Below are 24,540 nucleotides of genomic sequence, written 5' to 3' on the forward strand. Positions count from 1 at the left end.
CATTACAATTAGAAAGTTTGCATTTAAAACAAGTAGTTAAAGTGCAGCGCTCGTGAAAAGGGTGCCACAAGAGCCTTGAAAGTACTGCGCGCCGGCCTGCCATTTTGCAGGAAAAACAACAGTTATTATATGATTAGATCAAAATCCAATTTTCAATGCCATGTGGAGTACTTGCCCAAGCCCCTGGGACCTCGGACCCATCTCCAGGCACCAGCACCGTAAATTATTTCTATATATCCTGAAATTATGTTATTTCCCTTACGTTACAAAGTGTACAGGCGTCTGACGTAATACACGAGGGTCTGGTTTGTGCTACATGCAAACAGTAGAAAAAAAATACTCCTGGCCAACAAGACTGAAAACCACTTCCCCATAGGACATAGAACCACCAACTGCAAAACAGTCCTCCTCAACCCAAACTCCCACTAGTCCAGTGACCATCAGACAAACTGCCGGCACCGACACCAACGCACAATTATGGGAGGCAAGCAAACTGCACAGAGAAGTAACCTAGCCTGCGGGCATATTACTTGCAGCCAATAGGGGAGAGTTTGCTATTTAAAGCACACCAATTGTGCATGCCGGCTAACTTAAAAAATTAAAAGTTAGGATGTAAAAGTGCTGACCTATTTGCAATTGGTCTTGCATTTATTAAAGTTACAGCTCTAAGCATTTAAAATGACTTTTTTTTCCTTTTGAGTTTCTATTTGCAGTGGAGTGATTATATATGCAACGTGCCGAACGACTGCGACGCCAGCGGTCTCAAACTGTAGAGTGTCTGATTCCGTGAAATTTTGCGGAATCTGACACTCGTAGGCTGGAATTCTCTTTTGTCATTTCCAAGCGGCACGATTAAATGAGGAATTTTAACATTGCTTCCGAACAAGGGGGCGGAGATAACGCATTAGATAAACCGAACGATAGATGTGGAACATGAATGCACGTGAATTTAAGAGTTACTCATATAAAGAAGCCACAGACTAGTAACGTGTGTGATACAGTCAGACTTTATTTACGTGAACACTTGGCATGCCTTGGAATAATTAGACAATAAGAAATATTTACACAGTCTTCGATTTTTGAAAACTAGTAAAACGAGTTAGACGCCCAGAAGTGAACAAGGAATAGAATAACTCCGAGATAAAAGGGAGGAAAGTATTAAATCATGCAGAGACAGATTAAGTTGTTGTCTTGAAAAAGATGGTGACAAGTGGAAAGCCATCGAAACGTGTCGACGCTATTAGGAGTACAATCTAAAGGATCAACACAATTGTGTTAAATACAGATTGAATCATTGTATTGAGCACAGTGTTCTCGAATCAGATTTGATGTACAATGGTATTTGACAAGTATTGAGTCTTACACTTTGTCTTGATTATGCAGGTCATAATTGTTGTGTGTTAGCAATCTATTTTTATGTGAATTGTATGTTTTTAATGTATGAAGCAAGGATTGATTTAATTGTGTTATCCGTATAACCGTATGAAGTTTTTATTGTGATCATTATACATTTTAAATAAAGTGTAAATGTAATATGTTATGTAGTTCTGAATAATTCAGTATTCTATCAATCACTGTATTTTAATTATTGCTTGATTGTTGGGTCATGGGAATCTTATTTCTTCTTGGTACACGTACCTCAATTCCCTTGATAGCTTTAAGGGGTCCCGCTCATATTTATTTTTGGTAATATTTAATTCAGCAGGTCTTGCAGACAGCACATGCACACTTTAACTCAACCTAAAAACTACTGTGGAAAAACTCTACCTGCTTTCCTACACGAATGGCCATAGATAGGAAAAGATAGTCGCTAACAATGTGAAGTAGAGCGCCTTGTCTCTAAGGGCTGCTAAACGGAACCCTGGAGGTAGATAAAGAAAGACAATTTGGGTATAAATGTGCTTCTTTGCAAAGATTTTTACTGCCAAAGATTTTTTACCCCCGAGACGGAGATCTTCACTTAATATTGAGAGTGTGTTCTCTCTTTGTGGCATGTTCTGCAGTCAGCAGCATTTCTTTGGACTTAGCAAGTATTCTTTGGGAAATATTGAGCCTGATCAAAAGCTTTTTAAAATACAAAGTCTTCGAGCAACCGATTACATTTGTTGTTGGTAGGCTCGTACAGAAAATTATTTTATTCACCATGTAGCTTCTTGGTGTTGGGCTTCCTTGGTGTCAAACAAGTCACTGTATATATTGGCCATACCCACTGTTTGAGATCACTGCGGATTTACTATTTTTTTGTGGTTATTCCATGCATGGGACATGGTTTCACCCTTTGGAGGACCTTTTTATGTGGATTTTGCCTTTTTTAACATTCTCAATTGATCTCTGTTTGAATGCTGAGACATGTGTTGTTAGCATTGTATAAAGCCACAAAAAGAATTGGATGACCAGAACTGTATTATTTAAAAAAAGGAAAATGTGAAACTGATGTAGCCATTGAATGAACAATGAAGGTTATTCATGAATGTAACATTTCTACAGGTAGAGAGTCGTGAACTATTTTGATTAAATACAGATGCCAACTTCTGCATTATATGAATATATAGTGTTACGGTGGTACAGATATAGCACAAAAGGCCCTTTTCGTTATGACATGAAAAACTTTATGTATACTAGTTATCGTATGGAAGAATGAGTGAGTATGTCTTATGTGTGTTAGAGGATGAGTTAGTATGTTTTTTATAACTGAATATTTCTGTTTCCTAGGAGACCTGTGTTTGAAACACTCAGGGTGGATTGTCTGGCTATGAAGTTGTAAAATGGTTTCATACCCAAAACATAAGTATAATGTATCGAAAAAAATAAAGGCTATAAGAGACGACAAAGTCTCTCTGAGATATATATATATATATACACACACATACACGGGTGATTTAATGTTAATTTATTATTTCAAAAGCAAAAAGCGGGGCGCGTTACGGCTTGCGCCTTTCTCGGCCGCTAGACACATTACAGATTCAGCTCTGCCATTTTATTTCGCAGTCGTTTGTGCGTGATGACATCTGTTTCATAAACAGAAAAAGCGGACATCTATTCTCTGCCAAAATCAGTTTTGGGCGCCATTTGTAAATGGTTATCCATGATTCAATGAACTACGTACATTTCATAACTCATGTACAATTGATTAGGTCCTGAATGGGCAATTGCATCAGTTTCATTATAATTTTAACTCTTAGAAATTATTAATTCGTCATTATGCAATTTTACAAATGATTGAGCCCTGGATGGGCAACGTACATTTCACAATTCATGCTCAATTAATTCAGCCCTGAATGGGCAATGGCATTTAATATAATCATAACTCTCAAGAATTAGTAATTCATCACAATACAAGTTTTACGAATGTTCATATAAATCTGTGAGCAGGGCTCATAAAAATCAGAAATATGGTACTAGTCCTGCAGGTCTAGTACCTTGGAAAATCCCCTCGACCTAACTGCAACCTACTTGACCTCTGTCTCTGAAAACAGAGCAAAAGTGACAAGATAACAAGATTTAAAGGCATCTTTATTGCTCATTCCCTTTGTGAGCAATAAAAATGCCTTTAAATCTTATCTTGTCACTTTTGCTCTCTTTTCAAAGACAGAGGACAAAGGTTAGTTTGTCCTCCTACTCGCCAGAAATGGCGAGTAAGACCTAAAAATAGCCCGTCCTCATCAATTCTCCCTCGCAAATGCGAGCGAGTGGATTTATCGAGCCCTGGTGAGTGATTGAGCCCATAATTGGGCATTGACATCTCATAGAAATATTAAAATAAATTCAAAAAACAATCAAAAGAGACATTATTTGTTACAAGTAGTCCTTCTACATATTAATGAGAGGCTAGATCGACACTACTTAAGCTATTTAACCCAGATGAACGGCTAGCTCTTCCTCAGTGTTTAGACCTCCTGGGGTCTTTGTCTGGAGGTCAACTTTATATCTTGACTCTCTTCTCCGTAAGCGGAATTAATTTTAATATTACCATGAGATGTCAATGTGCAATTATGGGCTCAATCACTGTGAGAGATTTATATGGTGAAATAAAAGAAATCCCGTAGGGTAAACGTTGTCTTAACCTCAATAGATACCATACATCAGAAAATCTCACTCTCATTCCACTCCACCGATTTACTCCCCATACACACCAGTAGATTGTGCCATATATATCATAGGGACTCCCACAAAGATTAGAATTATACAAAGTTATTTATTGCACATAACGAAAATTTAATAAAAGTACATAGACTGACAGTCTAATCAATAATAAAAGCCACACTGAAGTGGCGAAACAACAACAACAACAAATTCTTTAAAAACACACAATCAAGAGAGTTCTAAAGTCAGACTGCTATAGTCAGTCTTTTACAGTTGACACATCTACTCCTGCACCGTTGTACTTGCACTGTTAGATAGATTCCATTGTTGTCAATATTCTCACAGTGCTAAGTTAGTAGATTGTGCGTATTCATGTGGCGTCGACGCGTTTCGAAGGATCATTAAAACCTTTTTTCCATCTTTATCAAGACAAGTTCATATCTCTATTGAGTTGAAGCACCGTACATCACAAATAAACACCTTAGTGACTGTCGCAGAGTAAGTAAGTAAGCATTTATTTGTTGATTAATTAAAATCATTACAATTAAGAAAAGATAAAAACAACCAAGTAAAACAAGCATATACAGTGGTAGATGACCATTCCATCAGGACATTCATATATTACGCAAATAATTAAAATACATTAGACTTACTAAAATGCCTTATAATTGCCCCAAAAACTAATATAGCAGCATTTACATAAAGTGACTTGTTAGCAGTTGCAATTGCATACGCAAAATTTGACTATATTCCATATGCAAGCAATACGAAAAAGTGCAATATGCATGACTATATTAAAATATACTCCTAGTCCCTTAAGCTAAATTAACACTTTGCATCCAATGATCCTTAAGTTGTTTCTTTACATATTTTATATCGCAATACAGTTATTTATCCGTTCTATTCCCTTGAGTTTCTTCTCTGCAATAATAATAAACTTAACAAAAAGATAAGTAAGTTTAATATTCTCTCCACTCAAACAGGTAATAATTGCTTGTCTACATGTTCTAATTCCTAATTCATTGAAGATCGATTTTAAGATGGATTTCCGAGCGTCTGCCAATGCTGGGCATAAGGTTACTATATGGATTATTGTTTCATCCCTTTGCCTACAAAGCCTGCAGATGCTTGATGGCCATTGATTTTCCCATTTTGGTATGCCATCCTTTGTCGGATATCTTCCCAACCTTAAGTGCATAAATTTATTCTTGAACCTTGGTTTTAAGTGATATGCTAAATAGGGTTGAGCATCAGCTTACCAAAGGAATTAGCAATTGACCAGAAATGATTTATTTTCCTTAATTCTTCTTTGTCAGCTATGGCCGTTAATAGTGCAGCCATTTGATTCATTTCTTTTTTTTAAACTGCTTTACTCCTCATTTCATTTTCTAAATTAGTGCAATCAAAATTATATAAGCATTCAGTTAGGTAGAGCTGCCAGTTTTTTTTAATATTCTCCTTCTGATATTTCGAGCCAACAAAGCTTTGCTAAAGATCCTTCCTCCGAGCGGGCTAATGTTATTAAGGACTTCAGAAAAGCCGATTGACGCGCCACAAATTGGTTTTTCAATCCAAATTCCAATCTTATGTTTGCTCAACTGATATATTTAGGAATTTTAAAAACAGCTTTATAAGTTCTAATTTCTATGTCGTCGAGCACTTTCGCGTCTTTACCCCGAAAGATGAGTGAGCAGTAGTCCAAAGATGGAATTAACTTTGCTCTCAGAACCTTCATCAAATGATCATAATTAGGGCATAATAATTTGTCTCTTAGTTTCCAGAAGGCAAATGCAAGAGAACAACCCTTGGCTTCAAGGTTATTAAAATGTTGTCTAAATTTTAGGCCGTCATCAAACGTAATCCCAAGGTATTTATAAGATTTCACATTTTCAATTACCAGGCCATTAATATTCCACTCTTTAGTCCTATGTTTCCCTTTTCCCATAGTCATTATTTTTGTCTTTTTTGTATTAATTGTTAGTCCATTTTGTTTAACATAGCCACTAAAAGAGTCAATTAACCTTTTTAACCCTATTTCTGTTTGGCTCAATAAAATGGTATCATCTGCATATTGCAGGTATTTAATTTCTTGACTCTGAATAAAAGGCGAATGTGAATTACTATCTTTAAGATGGGCTGGCAAATCTGCCATAAAAAAGATTAAAAAGGCAAGGAGCCAACACACAGCCTTGCTTTAATCCCACATTCGTATCCAGTCGACGGGTCATATGATTTCCATCGCCAATTTTGATCTGTACCCAGGTCTGGGAGTATAAAAGTATAATCATCTTTAATAAAGATTCTGGAATACCCCAATTCCTTAACTTACCCCAGAGAATATTTCGCGGCACAGAATCAAAAGCGGCTTTTAAATCGATAAAACACACATATAATCTTTGCATCCTGGTTTTGGCTCTCTCACCTAATAATGTTAATAAAATCAAATTGGTATGGGTAGATTCTCCCTTTCTAAACCCAGTTTGGAAATTGGGGATAAGATCTTCCATTGATGCCCAAGCCTCTAGTTCTTCCAACAGGCAACTAGCAAATATTTTTGCTTCTACATCGGTGAGCGTAATTAAACGATAATTGGCCGGATTATCCTGTGGGCTACTCTTATATATCGGTTGAATAACACTCCCATGCCAAGATAGCGGAAGAAGACCTGTTTTAAGAACTTCATTAAAGAGAAGCATTAGCAGCTCTGGTCAGTTAGTTATATCAGCTTTAAATATTACGTTCGGGATACCATTTGGACCTGGTGCTCCGTTGGATCTAATCTTATTTATCATTTTTTTTTACTTAATCGAGCGACCAGGGCCCCAAATCCACTCTACATTGGGAAGGGGGAATACTACCCTCACTCCCTCTATCTATTATTTTATGAATATCAATTGGACTATCATTAAAACATTTATCATTATCTAGGCATTGGGTATCTATTTTCTTATTAAAGAAGCTCACCCAACTCACTTCATCAACATTAGCACTATTGCTTCTATTATTGCCGTTTTCGATGTTATTAATAATGCTCCAAAATAATCGTAAATCTTTGGATTTACAAGCATGATGGACTTTTGCCCATGTTGTTTCATAAAAACCTTGCTTAGCCCTCCAGATTTCCCTTTTATATCTCTGTTTTGACTCTCTGATTTTAAACGATGCAATTTGCAACAATAGCCTATTTTTGTTCCGGTGCAGTGATCTTATCTCTTTATTAAGCTTTCTTTTTTGATATAGTAGATGAGAAGAGTACCATCCTGGTTTCTTAGGATTTAATATAATACCATTAGAGGGCTCATCTCTAGCAGATTTAGCCAACAGTTCATCACATAAATGTGCCCATAAGTCAACCATAGCTTTCCCTTCGTCATAAGCTGCATGAACATCCTGGATTAAACAGTCAAGCACTCTCAAGATTTTATCCTCAGTTTTAGCATTCCATGTTAACCTTTTAAGATTAAAGGATGTTGGTGCTTTTACCAGAATCTTAGTTTCTGGTAACTGGTCTAGATCTATATCAAAATTGATCACTTGTGGATTGTGATCACTTTCAATTCTTGGGGCAATCTCGTAGCTTTTTACTAACTTATATAATTTCTCTGACATTATAGTGTAGTCTATTACAGAGGAGCTATCTGCTTTGTTGAAAGTAGGAATATTATCAAGGTCATGCATAATCTTTAAATTGTATTTTTTAAACTCACAATCCGTCCATTGAGCTAACCATTTTGAGTCTATTGTCTGCCTTTTAAGAGCAACAAAGTGCATATTAAAATCACCATAAATAATAAATACTGAATCCAAGTGCTCATAATATAATGTTTTTATCATCCCCCAAAGCTGAGTAATTTGGGTAGATCTAACCTTCTTTTTGCAACTTAAATACACTTTTATCAAAATAATTGAGTGACTTGCTATTAGTTTAACGCACTGTAACCATTTTACATGAAGGTCAATTTCAAAGTGAGAGGCTTTTAGTTTTGATGATATATATATATGGAAAGACCACCACATGGGCGACCTGAGTTGGCTTCTCGTGTTGCAACATTACAGTATTCAACATAACCTATAAAAGGTTCTTTTGACGTGATCCAAGTTTCCTGAAACATCAATATACCAAAAGCCTTCAAAAAATCAATTACATATTGATCCTCGATTAATGATTTTAGGCCATTGGTGTTCCAGGAACAAAGAATCAAAGGATTTGATATATATCAATTCTTCATTACAAAATTATGATTTGCTAGAATTCCTGGAAGCCAACTCCAATCCTCTACTAACTCTGGGACTTTCTTCAATTCCTCGCAGGTTCGCAAACCAGACTGGCTACTTCTTATCTTGATGCCATATGCTAAATTCAATTCCTTAGATGCGCCTGACGCATTTTTTAAAACTCTAACTTGTTCCACTATGTCTCTTTTTTTGTCATCAATTTTTTGAGTAGCCATGGCTAATTTTTTATCATCCCCTTTTGATTCAATTGGTATTAGCAACATCGGGTCGCTGGATGCCTGAACTCACCAAAGTTTAATGCAGAATTCCTATTCTTATTCCGCCCGTCTCTAAATCACTTCATGGGTTCTCACAGAAAATACCATGAGTTGGCTTTACATTTCAGGCAGCTGACTTGGTAATCATGTACGTGTATTCATCAATATAATTGGGGGTTCTTATTCGTATGATAATCTCGGAATTCGCCTCCTGATCCCCAAAGATTTTAAACGATTTATCAGGAATATGATTTCCTTTTCCTTATATCTTTCATTTCGTTATGGCTGCTCTGTGGTATTCGATCCGCGAGTCAGACCAAAAATCCGGGTTTCTGATGAAAGAAGCGGCAGCGTCCTCTCCCTGTTGTTGGCGTCTATCGACCGAGATTTATATGAACACTCGTAAAATTTGTATCTTTTTTTTAGAAGCTTTGATACAGCGATTTCCCTTAGAAATAGTAAACAGAGCTAATGGAAACAGAAAAGATACTTCTATATTGATTCTTGCTAAAGTTTAGAAAACACTCAATATATCGCTTTTCTTACTTGAATCAAATATTCATGATTTTTCAAGCATTTAAAATCACATCCAATACATCTACACCATTTAAGAATATCAGTGGCACAATGACGGCAAAATATATATATTTTAAATGTATTAGCAGAAGCATAATTGAAGAGTAGGCATGTTTGTTTCCATAACTGATATTTTTCCATGCCCCGGCAACCCTATACTAGCAAGTGGTCTCTCTTTTCTTTGACCCCTCCCTCCTAATGTGGAAACCAGCCCCGGTGCGACCCCAAGGCAGTATACCCAACTGGGGAGAACCAGGATCAAACCTACCTCTCCAAGTACCCTCCTCTGGTACCTAAATCCCGCAGACCCATGCTGCTCTTGCAGCAGAGGGTGACATGTGACCTCCCCACAACTCACTCTCCACCATGGAACAGTTTGGCATACTACGATAGCCGATTACCTCACCGACCCTCTCCAACTTCACCCTCCCCAGCCTATATATCCCACCAAGCACATACACCCTCCTAGCCTGAAGTAAGAACACATGCGACTGATCGCCCTATTCGCACCCCCATGATTTGTTACATCAACCAAGGAATGGTCATAATCAAATGGGTGGCATGGCTGCACTACAATGCTGTGGGAAGGAGTATATCTTTTTCCCCAATAACCACCCATTCAGTAAACGCTGTTAAAACCTGCTTTCTGAACACAACAATTCCCAGTCTAACTTCAGCTGCTCCTTCTCTAGATTTATATACTTCTGATCAATCATTCAAACCTTGCATTCCTAGCAAACTGATCTTATCAAATGTGCGCACAATTAACACTTTTGGCTCCCATGGACAATACCACCACTAACAACGGTCACCCGCCCATAAGGATTACAAAAGGCCCAGAGGAGTGTCCTAGTATTCCATATCAACACCTGGCGCTGACCAACATATATTCAGAATTTCAGAGAACTGGTTAATTAACAACAATATTTTTCTTTTATTTACATAATATCAAACATGATTATTACATTAAAAAAAATACATAAATAAAACATACAAGGTTATCTATAAATAAGGAAATAAATATGCCCCAAACGTAACAATCATAACCATCAGTCATACTAGCACTCACTCATGATGATATACACATTCATTCCTCACAGTAAACACATTCCGAGAGGAGTTAAACATTTAACTCCTCTCTAAACTTGGACCTAGTCTCCACCTACCGTCCGGAGGATATACGAGAATGCTCCATTCTATCATCAAGTGGCAGCTTTACCACCTGGAGTGCTTTGTGATGTTCTAGGAATGTGTTTGCTTTCAGGAATGAACGTGTAGATCATCACGAGGGAGTATTTTTGGGAATGTGATAATCATGTTTGATATTATGAAAATAAAAGAAAAATAAATTTTGTTAATTAACCAGTTCTCTGAAATTCTCTACATATGTGTTGGTCAGCCCCAGGTGTTGATATGAAATACTAGGACCCTCCTCTGGGCCTTTTATAATCCTTATGGGCAGGTGACCGTTGTTAGTGGTGGTGTTTCTGAATTTTCCCCTGCCCCACCCGCCCTTTATTTATTTGCAGGTGTCCCAGTATTGGTTCCCATGCACAATACTCCACGGACTCTCTACTTACAATTCCCTTCTAAAGACACGTCAAGGCAATACTCACTTTGCCAAGATAACGTGTAACCCCAAAAGAACTCTGCTCTACACTCCACTGACCTCTAATCCGGAACTATTTCAACATCCTTACCTAAACACAGGAGTAACGAAGCACTTAACCAAAAGACAAGCTGCACTCTAGATGTAATGGCACCCTTGAAAGAGATCAGAAATAAGCCCACCACACAATAATCACTATAGTACTTCAGAGAAAAGGGAACCTTTATATGAAATGTGTAAGGAAACTGGACCAGTTTATTCTCACTAACTGGTAGACCATATCATAAAAACAATACACCTAAAGAACAGTCTAGAAAACAAGCACCCAGCAAGACTCACCAACTATTTCTGTGACCTATACATCAATAAAGACTTCCACAATACAGCAGTGAAAGAACGTGTGCATAGCTTCTCATTATCTTTTCAAACTTAACCAGCAAAATCTGTAACAAGATTGTAACAAACCACACCGTCCTCCTTAACAATCAACTCCAAGCAGAAGTTGCTTCCATCTTTCTTTCTAGACATTCTCTCAAGCACCCCACCCAAGGCACACAAATTGACCTCATGCGCTATAGTCCATTACCCCATTCAAGTATGCCAAGAACCATTGATATCTGCTGTAATACCAATGATGTAAGACAACAGTTGATGGACAGAAAGCAGAACAATGTCATACATTCACCCCAGTGAAGAGATCTGGGCCTTAATCCATCTTTTTTCTCCCCATGCCATTCCACTTTGAGCCCAGCCATATGCAAATCAGTCTTGACCCTGCGCTCAATGGGAACAGTCCAGTCCGAACTGCCAGGCCAGGTCCTCTCTGGACTGGAAACAAGCATCTGAGGACCGGTTTCAGGGTTTCACCCCTCATCAGCCAGGATAGCTTGACTCCAGTGGCATGGAGTGCATGGCACCCCATTCTGGGCATACCCGTCCCACTAGGGGTGACAAATGCAACAAGCATTTGCAATGCAATAGGTCTCGCATTAGGAAAGTTTGAGCTATTGGTATTGCAAATGACACTTTTTATTTAGGATTTGTTTTTGAAAATAGAGAAATTAATAGCTTTGTCATTTACAATGCCAATAGTTCTAACTTTCGCAAATGTGACACCTATAGCATTTGTAATGCAATATGTGTTGAGTGAGGGAGGGTGAGTGAGGGAGGGTGAGTGAGTGAGGGAGGGTGAGTGAGTGAGTGAGGGAGGGTGAGTGAGTGAGTGAGGGAGGGTGAGTGAGTGAGTGAGGGAGGGAGGGTGAGTGAGTGAGTGAGGGAGGGTGAGTGAGTGAGTGAGGGAGGGTGAGTGAGTGAGGGTGAGTGAGTGAGGGTGAGTGAGTGAGTGAGGGTGAGTGAGTGAGTGAGGGTGAGTGAGTGAGGGTGAGTGAGTGAGGGTGAGTGAGTGAGGGTGAGTGAGTGAGTAAGGGAGGGTGAGTGAGTAAGGGAGGGTGAGTGAGTAAGGGAGGGTGAGTGAGTAAGGGAGGGTGAGTGAGTGAGGGAGGGTGAGTGAGTGAGGGAGGGTGAGTGAGTAAGGGAGGGTGAGTGAGTAAGGGAGGGTGAGTGAGTAAGGGAGGGTGAGTGAGTGAGGGAGGGTGAGTGAGTGAGGGAGGGTGAGTGAGTGAAGGAGGGTGAGTGAGTGAAGGAGGGTGAGTGAGTGAAGGAGGGTGAGTGAGGGTGAGTGAGTGAGTGAGTGAGTGAGGGAGGGTGAGTGAGTGAGTGAGGGAGTGAGTGAGTGAGGGAGGGTGAGTGAGTGAGTGAGGGAGGGTGAGTGAGTGAGTGAGTGAGGGAGGGTGAGTGAGTGAGTGAGGGAGGGTGAGTGAGTGAGTGAGGGAGGGTGAGTGAGTGAGGGAGGGTGAGGGAGGGTGAGGGAGGGAGGGTGAGTGAGGGAGGGAGGGTGAGTGAGGGAGGGTGAGTGAGGGAGTGAGTGAGGGAGGGTGAGTGAGGGAGGGTGAGTGAGGGTGAGTGAGGGAGGGTGAGTGAGGGAGGGTGAGTGAGTGAGGGAGGGTGAGTGAGGGAGTGAGTGAGGGAGTGTGAGTGAGGGTGAGTGAGGGTGAGTGAGTGAGTGAGTGAGTGAGTGAGTGAGTGAGTGAGTGAGTGAGTGAGTGAGTGAGGGAGTGAGTGAGGGAGTGAGTGAGGGTGAGTGAGGGAGGGTGAGTGAGGGTGAGTGAGGGAGGGTGAGTGAGGGAGGGTGAGTGAGGGAGGGTGAGTGAGGGTGAGTGAGTGAGGGTGAGTGAGGGTGAGTGAGTGAGTGAGTGTGAGTGAGTGAGTGAGTGAGTGAGTGAGTGAGTGAGTGAGTGAGTGAGTGAGTGAGTGAGTGAGTGAGTGAGTGAGTGAGGGTGAGTGAGGGTGAGTGAGGGTGAGTGAGGGTGAGTGAGGGTGAGTGAGGGTGAGTGAGGGTGAGTGAGGGTGAGTGAGGGTGAGTGAGGGTGAGTGAGGGTGAGTGAGTGAGGGAGGGTGAGTGAGGGAGGGTGAGTGAGGGAGGGTGAGTGAGGGAGGGTGAGTGAGGGAGGGTGAGTGAGGGAGGGTGAGTGAGGGAGGGTGAGTGAGGGAGGGTGAGTGAGGGAGGGTGAGTGAGGGAGGGTGGGTGAGGGAGGGAGGGTGAGTGAGGGAGGGTGAGTGAGGGAGGGTGAGTGAGGGAGGGTGAGTGAGGGAGGGTGAGTGAGGGAGGGTGAGTGAGGGAGGGTGAGTGAGTGAGGGTGAGTGAGGGTGAGTGAGGGTGAGTGAGGGAGGGTGAGGGAGGGTGAGTGAGGGTGAGTGAGGGTGAGTGAGGGTGAGTGAGGGTGAGTGAGGGTGAGTGAGGGTGAGTGAGGGTGAGTGAGGGTGAGTGAGTGAGTGAGTGAGTGAGTGAGTGAGTGAGTGAGTGAGTGAGTGAGTGAGTGAGTGAGTGAGTGAGTGAGTGTGAGTGAGTGAGGCTGGGTGAGTGAGTGAGTGAGTGAGGGTGAGTGAGTGAGTGAGGCTGGGTGAGTGAGTGAGTGAGTGAGGTGAGTGAGTGAGTGAGTGAGTGAGTGAGTGAGTGAGTGAGTGAGTGAGTGAGTGAGTGAGTGAGTGAGTGAGTGAGTGAGTGAGTGAGTGAGTGAGGCTGGGAGGGTGAGTGAGTGAGTGAGTGAGTGAGTGAGTGAGTGAGTGAGTGAGTGAGTGAGTGAGTGAGTGAGTGAGGCTGGGTGAGTGAGTGAGGGTGAGTGAGTGAGTGAGGCTGGGTGAGTGAGTGAGGCTGGGTGAGTGAGTGAGGCTGGGTGAGGGGGGCTGGGTGAGGGGGGCTGGGTGAGGGGGGCTGGGTGAGGGGGGCTGGGTGAGGGAGGCTGGGTGAGGGAGGGTAAGTGAGGGAGGGTAAGTGAGGGAGGGTAAGTGAGGGAGGGTAAGTGAGGGAGGGTAAGTGAGGGAGGGTAAGTGAGGGAGGGTAAGTGAGGGAGGGTAAGGGAGGGTAAGTGAGGGAGGGTAAGTGAGTGAGGGCGAGTGAGGGCGAGTGAGGGCGAGTGAGGGTGTGTGAGGGTGTGTGAGGGTGTGTGAGGGTGTGTGAGGGTGTGTGAGGGTGTGTGAGGGTGTGTGAGGGTCCGAAGTAAATGGTGGCTGGGTGAGGGGGGCTGGGTGAGGGGGGCTGGGTGAGGGAGGCTGAGTGAGGGAGGGTGAGTGAGGGAGGGTGAGTGAGGGAGGGTGAGTGAGGGAGGGTGAGTGAGTGAGGGAGGGTGAGGGAGGGAGGGTGAGTGAGGGAGGGTGAGTGAGGGAGGGTGAGTGAGGGAGGGTGAGTGAGGGAGGGTGAGTGAGGGAGGGTGAGTGAGGGAGGGTGAGTGAGGGAGGGTGAGTGAGGGAGGGTGAGTGAGGGTGAGTGAGGGTGAGTGAGGGTGAGTGAGGGTGAGTGAGGGTGAGTGAGGGTGAGTGAGGGTGAGTGAGGGTGAGTGAGGGTGAGTGAGGGTGAGTGAGGGTGAGTGAGGGTGAGTGAGGGTGTGTGAGGGTCCGAAGTAAATGGTGGCAGCCAGGACATCATAAGACAGAGAGAAACACAAAGGTTAAGATAACAGTGCTCGATGGTGGAAATGGGATTAAAGGAGAAAGGATTAAAAGTTAAGTAGGAAAGGGGCCAGAAAGGAGTGGAGTGTGTGGCGGAAACAGGGAAAAGCAGAAAAGAATGAACTGCCCTGTTAGCAACTTCTATGTAGACAATACAAACGATTAAATGTAGAGATTTGCATATTTGGAGTGAGTACTGTTTCAGTGGTGCATGGAACATATTTCCAAATATTAAATTAACCTCCATCGAAAACTGCTGAAACCTCTACTTGTGGCGCTGTTTGATCCACTTACGATAAGGACGGTGACAAAAAAACAGCTGGCTCAAGCAAAAAGGCTCAATGCAAAGGAATATTGCAACAAAGTATCGGTGTGCGAGCCAGGAAGTTTGTGGTTGAGATGCAACCCCTTTGTGAGGCTCAGCAGGAGCAAGTGAGAGGAGGGAGCGGGAGAGGGGAGAGTTTGTTTCCTTTAAACACGTGAATTCCCCTAAACATTCATTAAGCAAGATAGCTCTGTCTATATTGCCCCTGTGGCGCCGGCTGTGTTTCCAGCGGAGAGGAAGGAGCTAAAGAAGCAGGATGCACGTGCTGGTTGTCGACCGAACACTGATTTAATCCTCATTACAGGTTAAATTGCAGTGTCAAACCCCATTTTAATATACCAACCTAGGAGCTTAATAAACTTGTTGAGGCCCACTAGCACGGTATTTTTAATCACTCACACCCACTCCACCACTATCTCACTTACACCACACATAGTCTCTCACAACCAAGTGCTCCTACGTAATTCACAAGTCGCAGCACGCGCCTTTTCGTAGCGAACTGGGGTGGCCCCAATGATGAAGCATGTCACCGTGGGGAAACCCCAGTGAGTGAGGGGACACTAGAAAGAAATTTTTCTCTCTCATTGGTCTATTCTGACAAAATCTGATCAGTGACCATTACTCAAGCTAGGTCTCTGAATCCAGTACATTGGGTTCCTACTGTTGTGTTATGTTGTTAGGAGGCCGACCTAGTCTTTGGTTTCCTCCCTCTCCCCCCCATTTTTTGCTTTTGAACAAGTAAAGATGTGCCAGCTAATCACATTTAACACTCCTAAAAACACATAAAACATTAATGTCTCCAATTACGTAATTTCTTTATTTAACATTTGCACAACTTAAGCAAATCTTAAAATACACACATGTAACATTCAATCTAGTCACGCTGCTCAAATTAATATAAAACCAGAGATCTCTTAAAGCAGGTCTCAGTCACAGCACCGCACCAAATACTCTACTACCTCTATTTAACCAATCACCCACTGCTCTCCACCTCTAAGCCTCCTAAGAGCCCATTGTCAACATCGTCCAGGCCCCACAGCCTTCTGGATGGCGAGAGAATGCAGGGGGATTCACTAACCCTATACAAAGCACTACATAAAGTCATTTCTAGTCTATCTACCCAGCACACCCTATTGCCAGACAGCATATGCTAAACTTAAGTCACTTCACATACTCCTGAGAACCTTTCCCAACTTCAGTTTTCCAGTCTCTGGTTGAATCTTCTGGCTCCCAACACTGACACTCAGAAATGAAGTCAGTCATTCCCAACCCCACTTGCCGTTAAGCTACCACTGCACACATTCAGTCTTCCTTCTCCCACGCCCCCCACCAACCACTCAAGAGTACTGCTTCTCCAAACCACCAAATATTAACGCCGCCCAAAAGACACAAGGGTCCACAAATGCTGCAGGTAAGGACTTTAAAAGCCTTATGACAGCCAGGAAAGTAATTGAAGTACTTGAAAAGCCACTAACATAACCAGGCAAGCTAATATAAACATCACCTCCACCCAAAATATATTTCATCTTTTTAGAAACTGCAGAATTAAACGTTCAGGTACACAAAGTGTTGCAACCACCATACTTTACCTAATTCGGATCTTTAGATTACAAAGGATTGAATTTAAGAGAATGTTAGGCGCGTGACAAATGTGTCTAGTGGTGCTCCACAGACCGTAGCATCCCTACGTTTTAATTTCGAGGCATTAATAGTCCCATTTACGCTTGCATTGTAAAGAATCTCTTTAGATCTATAAATGAAGAAATAATACCAACTCTAGTCCTTTTACAGTTTCGCTGTGTTTTATTTCAACCATGACTCCTATATACAATGAAAATACATTCTACCTCCACTTATACAATGCAACAGACCATCACCAGATCTCACACACAAGTGCTCCTACTCTTGCCTGCCTAACACGTTACCCCACTAAATACTTTAGGCCTCTCACACACACTATTTCAGAAAAAAAGATAATTTTTCAGTCCCGACTACCTAGGACATTCATTTGCCATCTTGAGGACCATCAGAAGGATTTCTCTGATGCCTATAAGGTGATTGCTTCCTGTCAGTTCTGAAGTACATTTGCTGATCATGGGCGGTAGGCGACCTCTGGAATAGGCTAGACGAATATCTGGCAGCAGTTAGCAAACCTAATTGTGTACTGCAATGTTCTGTATTCGTAAAATGAAGCACTTTGCCAATCGCTAACAGTGACATGATTCAGAGTTTTACTTTAAAAAGCATGCGTTAAGAAAATGGTTGCCAGATGGTGAGAATGGCCTTGTTTCCAAATCATGGCTTAAATTAAACAAAACAGAAATTTCAGGGAATGGTGGCTTACACCTAATAATTCGTAGGAACACAGTTAGAAAAGTGTTTCACAGTGGAAAGGTCACCTGTTAGTAAAAACATTTGTACTCACAAAAACATGTCAACAGCTTCGATCTTCTACCCACAGATTTGTCTAGGTAAAGACTGTCGACACGGGGGAGGGGCAGGGGTCTACGATTCACAGAGCACATACTTCTGGGTTCATTCATAAACCACCACCTCTCCACTAGACCAACTGAAAAGAAGCTTGACCGGATACTGAGTTTGGCTGGATAATATGCGATTGATGTGCCGTACTACATGGGAATGCCAGGAATGATTTAAAGAGCTACAATCCCTCGAGAGACTAATATTAGTACACATTCGAGAAATTGAAACTAGATGAATAATAAAATAAAAAGAGATGCAGTGCCTGTCTGGCGTAATCCTCAATTGAAGTCGAAGAACGTGAATCAATATGTAGGACATATTAAGTACTAGAAGGGGTGGGGGCAAAAGAGACACAAACCCACTGGTTTTTATAATACAAGCATCAACAGGTGTAAGACGAGGATTGGGAGAAGCTTTTACGTTTATTATATACGCAAACTCTTGCAAGGTATATAGCAGTCAAGGCTGATTGATAATAAGTAATAATAATAATAATAATAAGTAAATGGCTATTTATTAGCATATAATTTCCTAAGCAGAGAATGCGTGGCTCTCCCTTGGCAAGTCAATCAGCAATTGCCAAGGTACAGAACCCAGGACACTTATCTGGAATGTAGAACGCACTAGGCAAAGTGCTCCACACTAGGCAAAGTGCTCCACACTCCATAATAAACATAAAAGATTATGACACAAACCAATAAAAAAGTAACTTAAAAAAACAGGAATGGATTACTGTGTGGTTATAAAAACTTATTTTGGATTGGAGAGCAGCGCTAAGTCTCAGTAAATTTCACCGAAATGTAATATGGTAATAAATGTTTCATCTTTGGAATAGGTTAGTCGATTGCCCTCTCAGGCACTATACTATAACAAACTGGATGATATGAAACAAACCGTCTCCTTGTGTCTCTGTCAACCAATCTTACAATATGCGAGCACTTAGAAACAGGCTTAACAGATCTAACACCAAAAGTATATTCCTAATATACGCATCATGCGTGGTTTTCATTCACACGTTCAAAGCTGTTCAATGGCAGGAAGCTGCATACGACTTTTCTTTATCTACAGCTGACCGGGCTACTACAGCTGCACTGTGCAGGGCCCCTCGTGTGCAGCAGGTCCTTCCTCTCGGCCGCAGGAGGTACAGCTTAACACCGGAATGAAGGAGTGAGAGTTGGACACTGGCAGTCACGTCATGTGTTTCGTTGGAAAGCTCTAATCTTCCACGTCTCGTATGAACGGTCAAAGGCAGAACACCTTCGTTCTGCAGCAATTCAGCGTGGGTAAAGAAGATAAACTACACAGGAAAACAAAACTTTGACCACCTTAACAACTACTGACTGAATCTATCCGAGTGTTCACCCGACAGGATGATCGTATTGACAAAGCGCCTTGAAAGGTTCAAAGTGAAAATGCGTATGTGTACTTCTATCCATACAGCGGGCCAGCTTACTCATAGAACTACTACCAGCGTCCTTTCACCGTGTTTGTTCAGCAGCATCCTTCTCCCCTGGTCCTTCTACACTACCCTCTCCATTCTCTTAAACTGTTGTATCCTACCCTCATACATGCACTCACAACCACGCATACCCTTTCACATGTCTCTCCTCGTGCCTTGGTACACTGACTTCTATCTCCATTCTCCTCCCAAGAGCCCAGGGGTCTGGTTTGCATCTGTCCCTCTGTCTCTTCCTGGCTCATGTACCGTACCCGCTATACATGCCCTGCTGGATTTTCCGTGTCGCCCAGTCTGTCCCCGCCCGACCCAACCATCACCCGTGACTCTCACTCGAAGACGAAGAAGAGGCCGCTTGTGCTGAGGATGAGCCCGAGTGTGAGCACGAACACCCCGCTGTGCCGGGCCAGCATCAGCCGTCCCCCGCAGTAGAAACGGTTGCGTCCCGGGAACACCTCCCATTTCCGACGGAGAGGAGGAGGCGGGCTGGGAGGCGTAGGGGCCCCCGGGGTGACCCCCGAAATTTGCCGGTACTCGCAGTCCTTCATTCCGGGCCCGAAGCCCGGCCTCGTTCTTCCGCCCTCGGCTACTCTGAAGGGCTGCCGAGGGCAGCGTCACCCAGCGGAGCGGCCTGGAACCGCGGCCTGGCACCACTGCGCACGCGCACCAGAGGTGGGCGAGTCGACAACACTGCGCAGACGCAAACGAGTGGAGCAGGCAAAAAAAAATGCACAGCCATAGAAAGAGGGCTCGTCCGCATGGGTATGAATGCATGAGTTCTATAGTCAGACTTTAAAAAAAAAAAAAAAAAATCTCTTCATGTCGTGAACATACTGCGCAAACGCGTACGAGGAAACGTTAACAAATACAAGAAGAGCTACGTGCAGAGTCAAAGCAGTCGGCCTGCAATGCATGTTCATAAAGAAAGACTTATGAAAAGGCGTTCAGTCTGGGAAAGTTGGTTGACAGTGTTCAATGGGAGGTTGGGGGTGGGAATAACTATTCACAGCAACGAGAAGTGAATTACATTGTTTTTTTAATAGCTCGAGCACGACGCGGAGGTACTGGAGCGCTTTACATGAGCACCAGTGTTACTCAAGTCGACAGTTATGTTTTTTGTAGGCATAGGGCGATTAAGGTAATTTCCTCAAAATCACATAATATTGAGCTATCTCATCGTTCTTCGTCCACAAGAGAGGATGGTGTAACGCTGCAGGAGTAACAGACTTCGTCTTGTACCTAACCAACAGTAAACTTTAGTGTCCCTACATCCCAGTTATTACTTTTGAGGTGAACCCTGTTATGTTGGCAGCTCTGGGAGGTGGAGGAGTGCCAACCAGGGGACGAAGGCCTAAGTAATATGGTGTAGTGTCTTGCGAGTTAACAGTGATGGAACCCTTGTGGCTCCTGATGAACTCAGTAGAGCTATGACATAATGAATAAAGTGTATTGCACCGAAGGGTGCTTTAGAATGTTGAGTTCGCAGTTACGCGCAGACGAATAAAGACGTGTAATACCAAGTTCCATGTGTGTCTTAGTGATTTACGGGTACCCTGGCTGGGAAGACACTACAAATGGTGACAAGATAAGGGATAAGTGCTGTTACTTTCGACAAGAAGAACATGGCGGCAGCTAGTTAGCTTGCCGCAGTGCTCCGATTTGACCTCCCGTAGGGATCGTCTCCGCCGTCGTACAAATCAGCCCGTTATCGTTGGAAATGATATAAGAAAGATAGAGTAAAAAGACCTCTGATAATACTTTGGAGAGCGCTATACTTTTACTGTTTTTTTGCCTTCGCGAGTTTTCCCTTCCTGCACCGGACGCGGGATGCGATACTCCTCCTCATTGCACGGTGGATGCGGAGTCCTCTCTCTACCCCCATGGTTCCTGGGCCCGAGTGAGAGCGGTGCCGAGGACGGAAACGGAGGAAGCCGACCAGATCTCCTGGATAGAGGGTGCAGCAGTGGTTTTTGAATCGTCTTTACAGGAGCTGGCAAGTGGTTTTTGGGGGACAGCGTGGTTCAGGCTGCCTGCGGGGGCGGAGGTAACGAAAACTTGCGTGTGACCAAATTGCAGATACGACCAGAGTCTGGCTCTTGGGGATCCTCCTCACCTTTTGTTAAACACCCTCTGGAGTCTCCTAGATCCAGCCCAAGGATTTGTTTAGCTGCGCTGGAGTTAAGGAGAGGGAAAAAGTTAAGAAATTTAGTCTCTTTTCGAGGCTTAGTGAATGCAGGGAATGCCACACATATAACTGTATCCTCCAGCTCCATAGAAGGTCCTAAAGACCAGCGGTGTCAATTACAACAGCCCGTCCCGCGTATCGCGGTGGAGGGGTCCTTGGTACATGAACTTGGGGATGGGACTTTCACAGATTTGTCTCAAGTAGTGGCTAAACCTGCCTCCTTACCTTGCACTGCCTGTGTTGAGGACAGCCTGCTGGCTTCCCCTACGACAAATACTCCCGTTATTTCCAAGTCTTCTAACACCTCATTTATTACCCCCAGAGGGGGGGGCAAAAAAGGTCGGGGCGCGGGCGAAAAAAGAAAAACGGAGTTCCAGAGGGAGCCGCAGAGGTTGGAAAAGGGGAAGGGACCAACACACCATATAAGAAAAAATCCTATTTTTTGAATACTGAACTTAAGTAAAAAAACACTATTGTAAAGAGTAAAGCTAAGGCGAAGGTTACAGTTTCTAAAGCAGTGATTCCTACAAGCTCAAGAATTACTCCTTCACTTCGCTCCTTCTTCAAAGTTGTTCCCCAGATTTTACATCTCTCTGAAGAGACAGGTATGGCATCGATCCCAGAGGCCAGTTCCTCCTCGTATTGTCAGCCATCAGTACTAGCAGAAACTTCCCGCTGGATGTGGATGATGAGGTTGATAAGAGCTGTAGTCAAACTGTTGAAAATGCGCCAGTCATGGCTCTAGGAGGAAACTTGCAAGGTCGGTATGACCAAGAAATAGAACAACAGCCTGTACAACCCTTGTTGTCCGCGCAGTCCGCGCAATCTCTGCCACAATCTCCATCAGTGACGGAGCAGAATTCACCCTCAATCTTGACCACAGAGTGGACCACGGAGGCTGGCGAGTCAGATCTTTTTGGTCTAGGAGATGCATCCGGGGGTGTAGATATGGAAACTTCTTCAGTTCCTGCTCTACTTAATCCCAACTTATTATTGGCGCCCTCTTCTCCTTCTCCTTCTCCGATGACGGCAGCCTCTGTTTTAGAGATGTTCTCCGCTCTTACACTGGAGATAAGAAAGGGATTTGCGGAATCATCTGCTAATCAATTAGAGTTCAGAAACTATTGTGAAACACTAGATAACAAAATTGATGGGCTAACAATAAGGACTGGAGTTTTAGAGGAAACGGTTGGTGTTCACTCAATTTATTTGGACCAAGCGAAAGTGGATATTCAAAAACTCACAAAGGAGGATCTGGCTCTCAGCGAGAGGATGGAGACTCTTGAAAATAATGCGAGGCGGGGGAACATTCGTATTTTGAATGTTCCTGAAGGATCTGAAGGCTCAGACATTAAACAATATATCGTGTCCTTACTGAAGGCATCACTGAACTTAGATCATACCCTAGCAGAATTGTCGGCTGACATTCAGAGGATTCACAGGGATCCCTTTAAATTGAGTCCTCAGCGGTCTAAACCTCGTAAAATCCTAGTAAATTTTCACACCTACATTTTAAAAGAGCGCATCCTAAATATGGCCCTAAAACAAAAATCCTTGGCTGGGAAGGGGTTTACCTTTTTGATTAGATCGGACCTTTCTAGAGTAACACTTGAAAAGCAATGGGAATTTGGGAGGCGCCTAGATGCATTTAGAAAATTGGGTGCAACAGCTCAGCTCATGTTTCCGGCAGCTCTTAAAGTAATGTACAATAATAAGATGTTTAACATCCGGTCTGTACAAGCAGCTGATGAGCTACTAATGGATCTGGGTAAGGGTGCTTGTAAGGTATAATAGATCCCTCTTAAATATCAAAAGGGACCTTCCATTTAATTCCCTACTTCTTGATCTGGAAATTTAGATGTCGACGCTTGTGTTTCTCCTCTTACTTAAATGCACTAGATAACATGGTCACAGTCTCATTTATTCTCTTTTTCTACTTTGTAACACTTGTCACTTTTTTCTGACTCACTAGAAAATAGGCGGCTGATCTTTCCTGCTGGAGGTCAACCGGTGGGGCAATATCTACTGGACATTGTTCCGGTTAGATAATGCAAGGGTTCTTCACGGGGGGAGGGGCACTCACCATGGGTGGGTGAGTGCAGAGGGGTGGCAAAAATATTAAAAAGTCCTCAATAACCTAATTAGTATTTTTGGGAATGGTAATCCGCACATTATTCACAATTGTTGTAAGGAAGATATGATGAACACAAATATCCTTTTATGGTATAGTATTTTTAGTCGTTTTGGATTATTGGAAGCGGGATGAGTAGTATTGTTTTTTTTTCCTGGAACGTCAATGGCCTGCGCACCAACCCTCGAGCCAATAGAATCTTACAATATCTGAAAGATTTGGATGTGCAGGTCATTGTCTTGCAGGAAACCCACTTAATACATAGCGAATTGATTGCACTTACTAAAAAGAACAGATGGATTGATTTTGTCGTTTCTACCACTCAAACATCTCACACTAGAGGGGTTGTGATTATTTTTTTTAAAAAAGCTACAGCCAAGCTGACTTGGCAGGCTGTAGATTCTGCTGGTAGATGGGCCATGGCCTCAGTTCCCAGCCTCTCAGTCACTATCGCCGGTTATTATGGTCCGAACCTGGACGATCCATCTTGTCTGGAAACTGTTTTCTCGCAGTTACTAAATGTTTCAGGACCTATAATATTGGCCGGCGATTTTAATATCGTGTTAGACCCTGTCTTGGACAAGTTTCCCAATAATAGATCTTTGGTCTTGTCTAAGACTAGATCCTTCCTACTGGATGCTATGAGGCAATATGAGTTTGTTGATGTTTGGCGACAAAAGTCAGGGCAACAACAAGGGGTTTCTTTTCGGAATCTTAAATATCATCATAGGTCAAGGATCGACTTTATTCTAATAACTCAAAGACTGGTTGATTCTGTTAATGCAATAGACTATCTTCCCTCTCATCTTTCTGACCATTTGGCGATTAAATTGGAATTAGGTCTCCGTACTAAGAAACCGTCGAGTACATGGTCCTTTGATCGCTCTCTCCTCACCAATGATGAGGATATCTCATATCTCAAGTTGGAGACCCAGAACTTGTTTCTATTAAATAATGGTTCAGCTTCAAATAGAATTATCTGGGACTCTTTTAAGGCCACCTTAAGAGGGCTTATAACTGCTAAAGTTGCCTATCGTAGGAAGAATTACAATGATAAAATTTCCTTTATTGAAGCAGAAATGGCTCGTGTTCAACACGATATTGATATTAACAGCGCAGCCTCAGGGTCTATGTTAGACCCTCTTCACAATCAAATGCTGATCTTAAAAGGAAACCTTGCGTCAACGTTAAAT

The 24,540-nt window shown here is 42.8% G+C and overlaps 1 protein-coding gene across 5 annotated transcripts in view; it reads right to left on the bottom strand.

Moving 5' to 3' along the window:
* Positions 1–19,751, bottom strand: part of ZDHHC18 (zDHHC palmitoyltransferase 18) — a 143,478-nt gene extending 123,727 nt beyond the window's left edge. For all 5 annotated transcript variants that reach the window (XM_078682633.1, XM_078682632.1, XM_078682630.1 and 2 more), the window contains exon 1: positions 19,365–19,751. In XM_078682633.1, coding sequence (XP_078538759.1) covers positions 19,365–19,579 — 215 coding nt within the window. In that variant the 5' untranslated portion in view covers positions 19,580–19,751. The remainder of the gene's footprint in view (positions 1–19,364) is intronic.
* Positions 19,752–24,540: the final 4,789 nt, after the last annotated feature.

Source organism: Lissotriton helveticus, chromosome 3_1, assembly GCF_964261635.1.
Source record: "Lissotriton helveticus chromosome 3_1, aLisHel1.1, whole genome shotgun sequence".
NCBI classification, from domain to species: domain Eukaryota; kingdom Metazoa; phylum Chordata; class Amphibia; order Caudata; family Salamandridae; genus Lissotriton; species Lissotriton helveticus.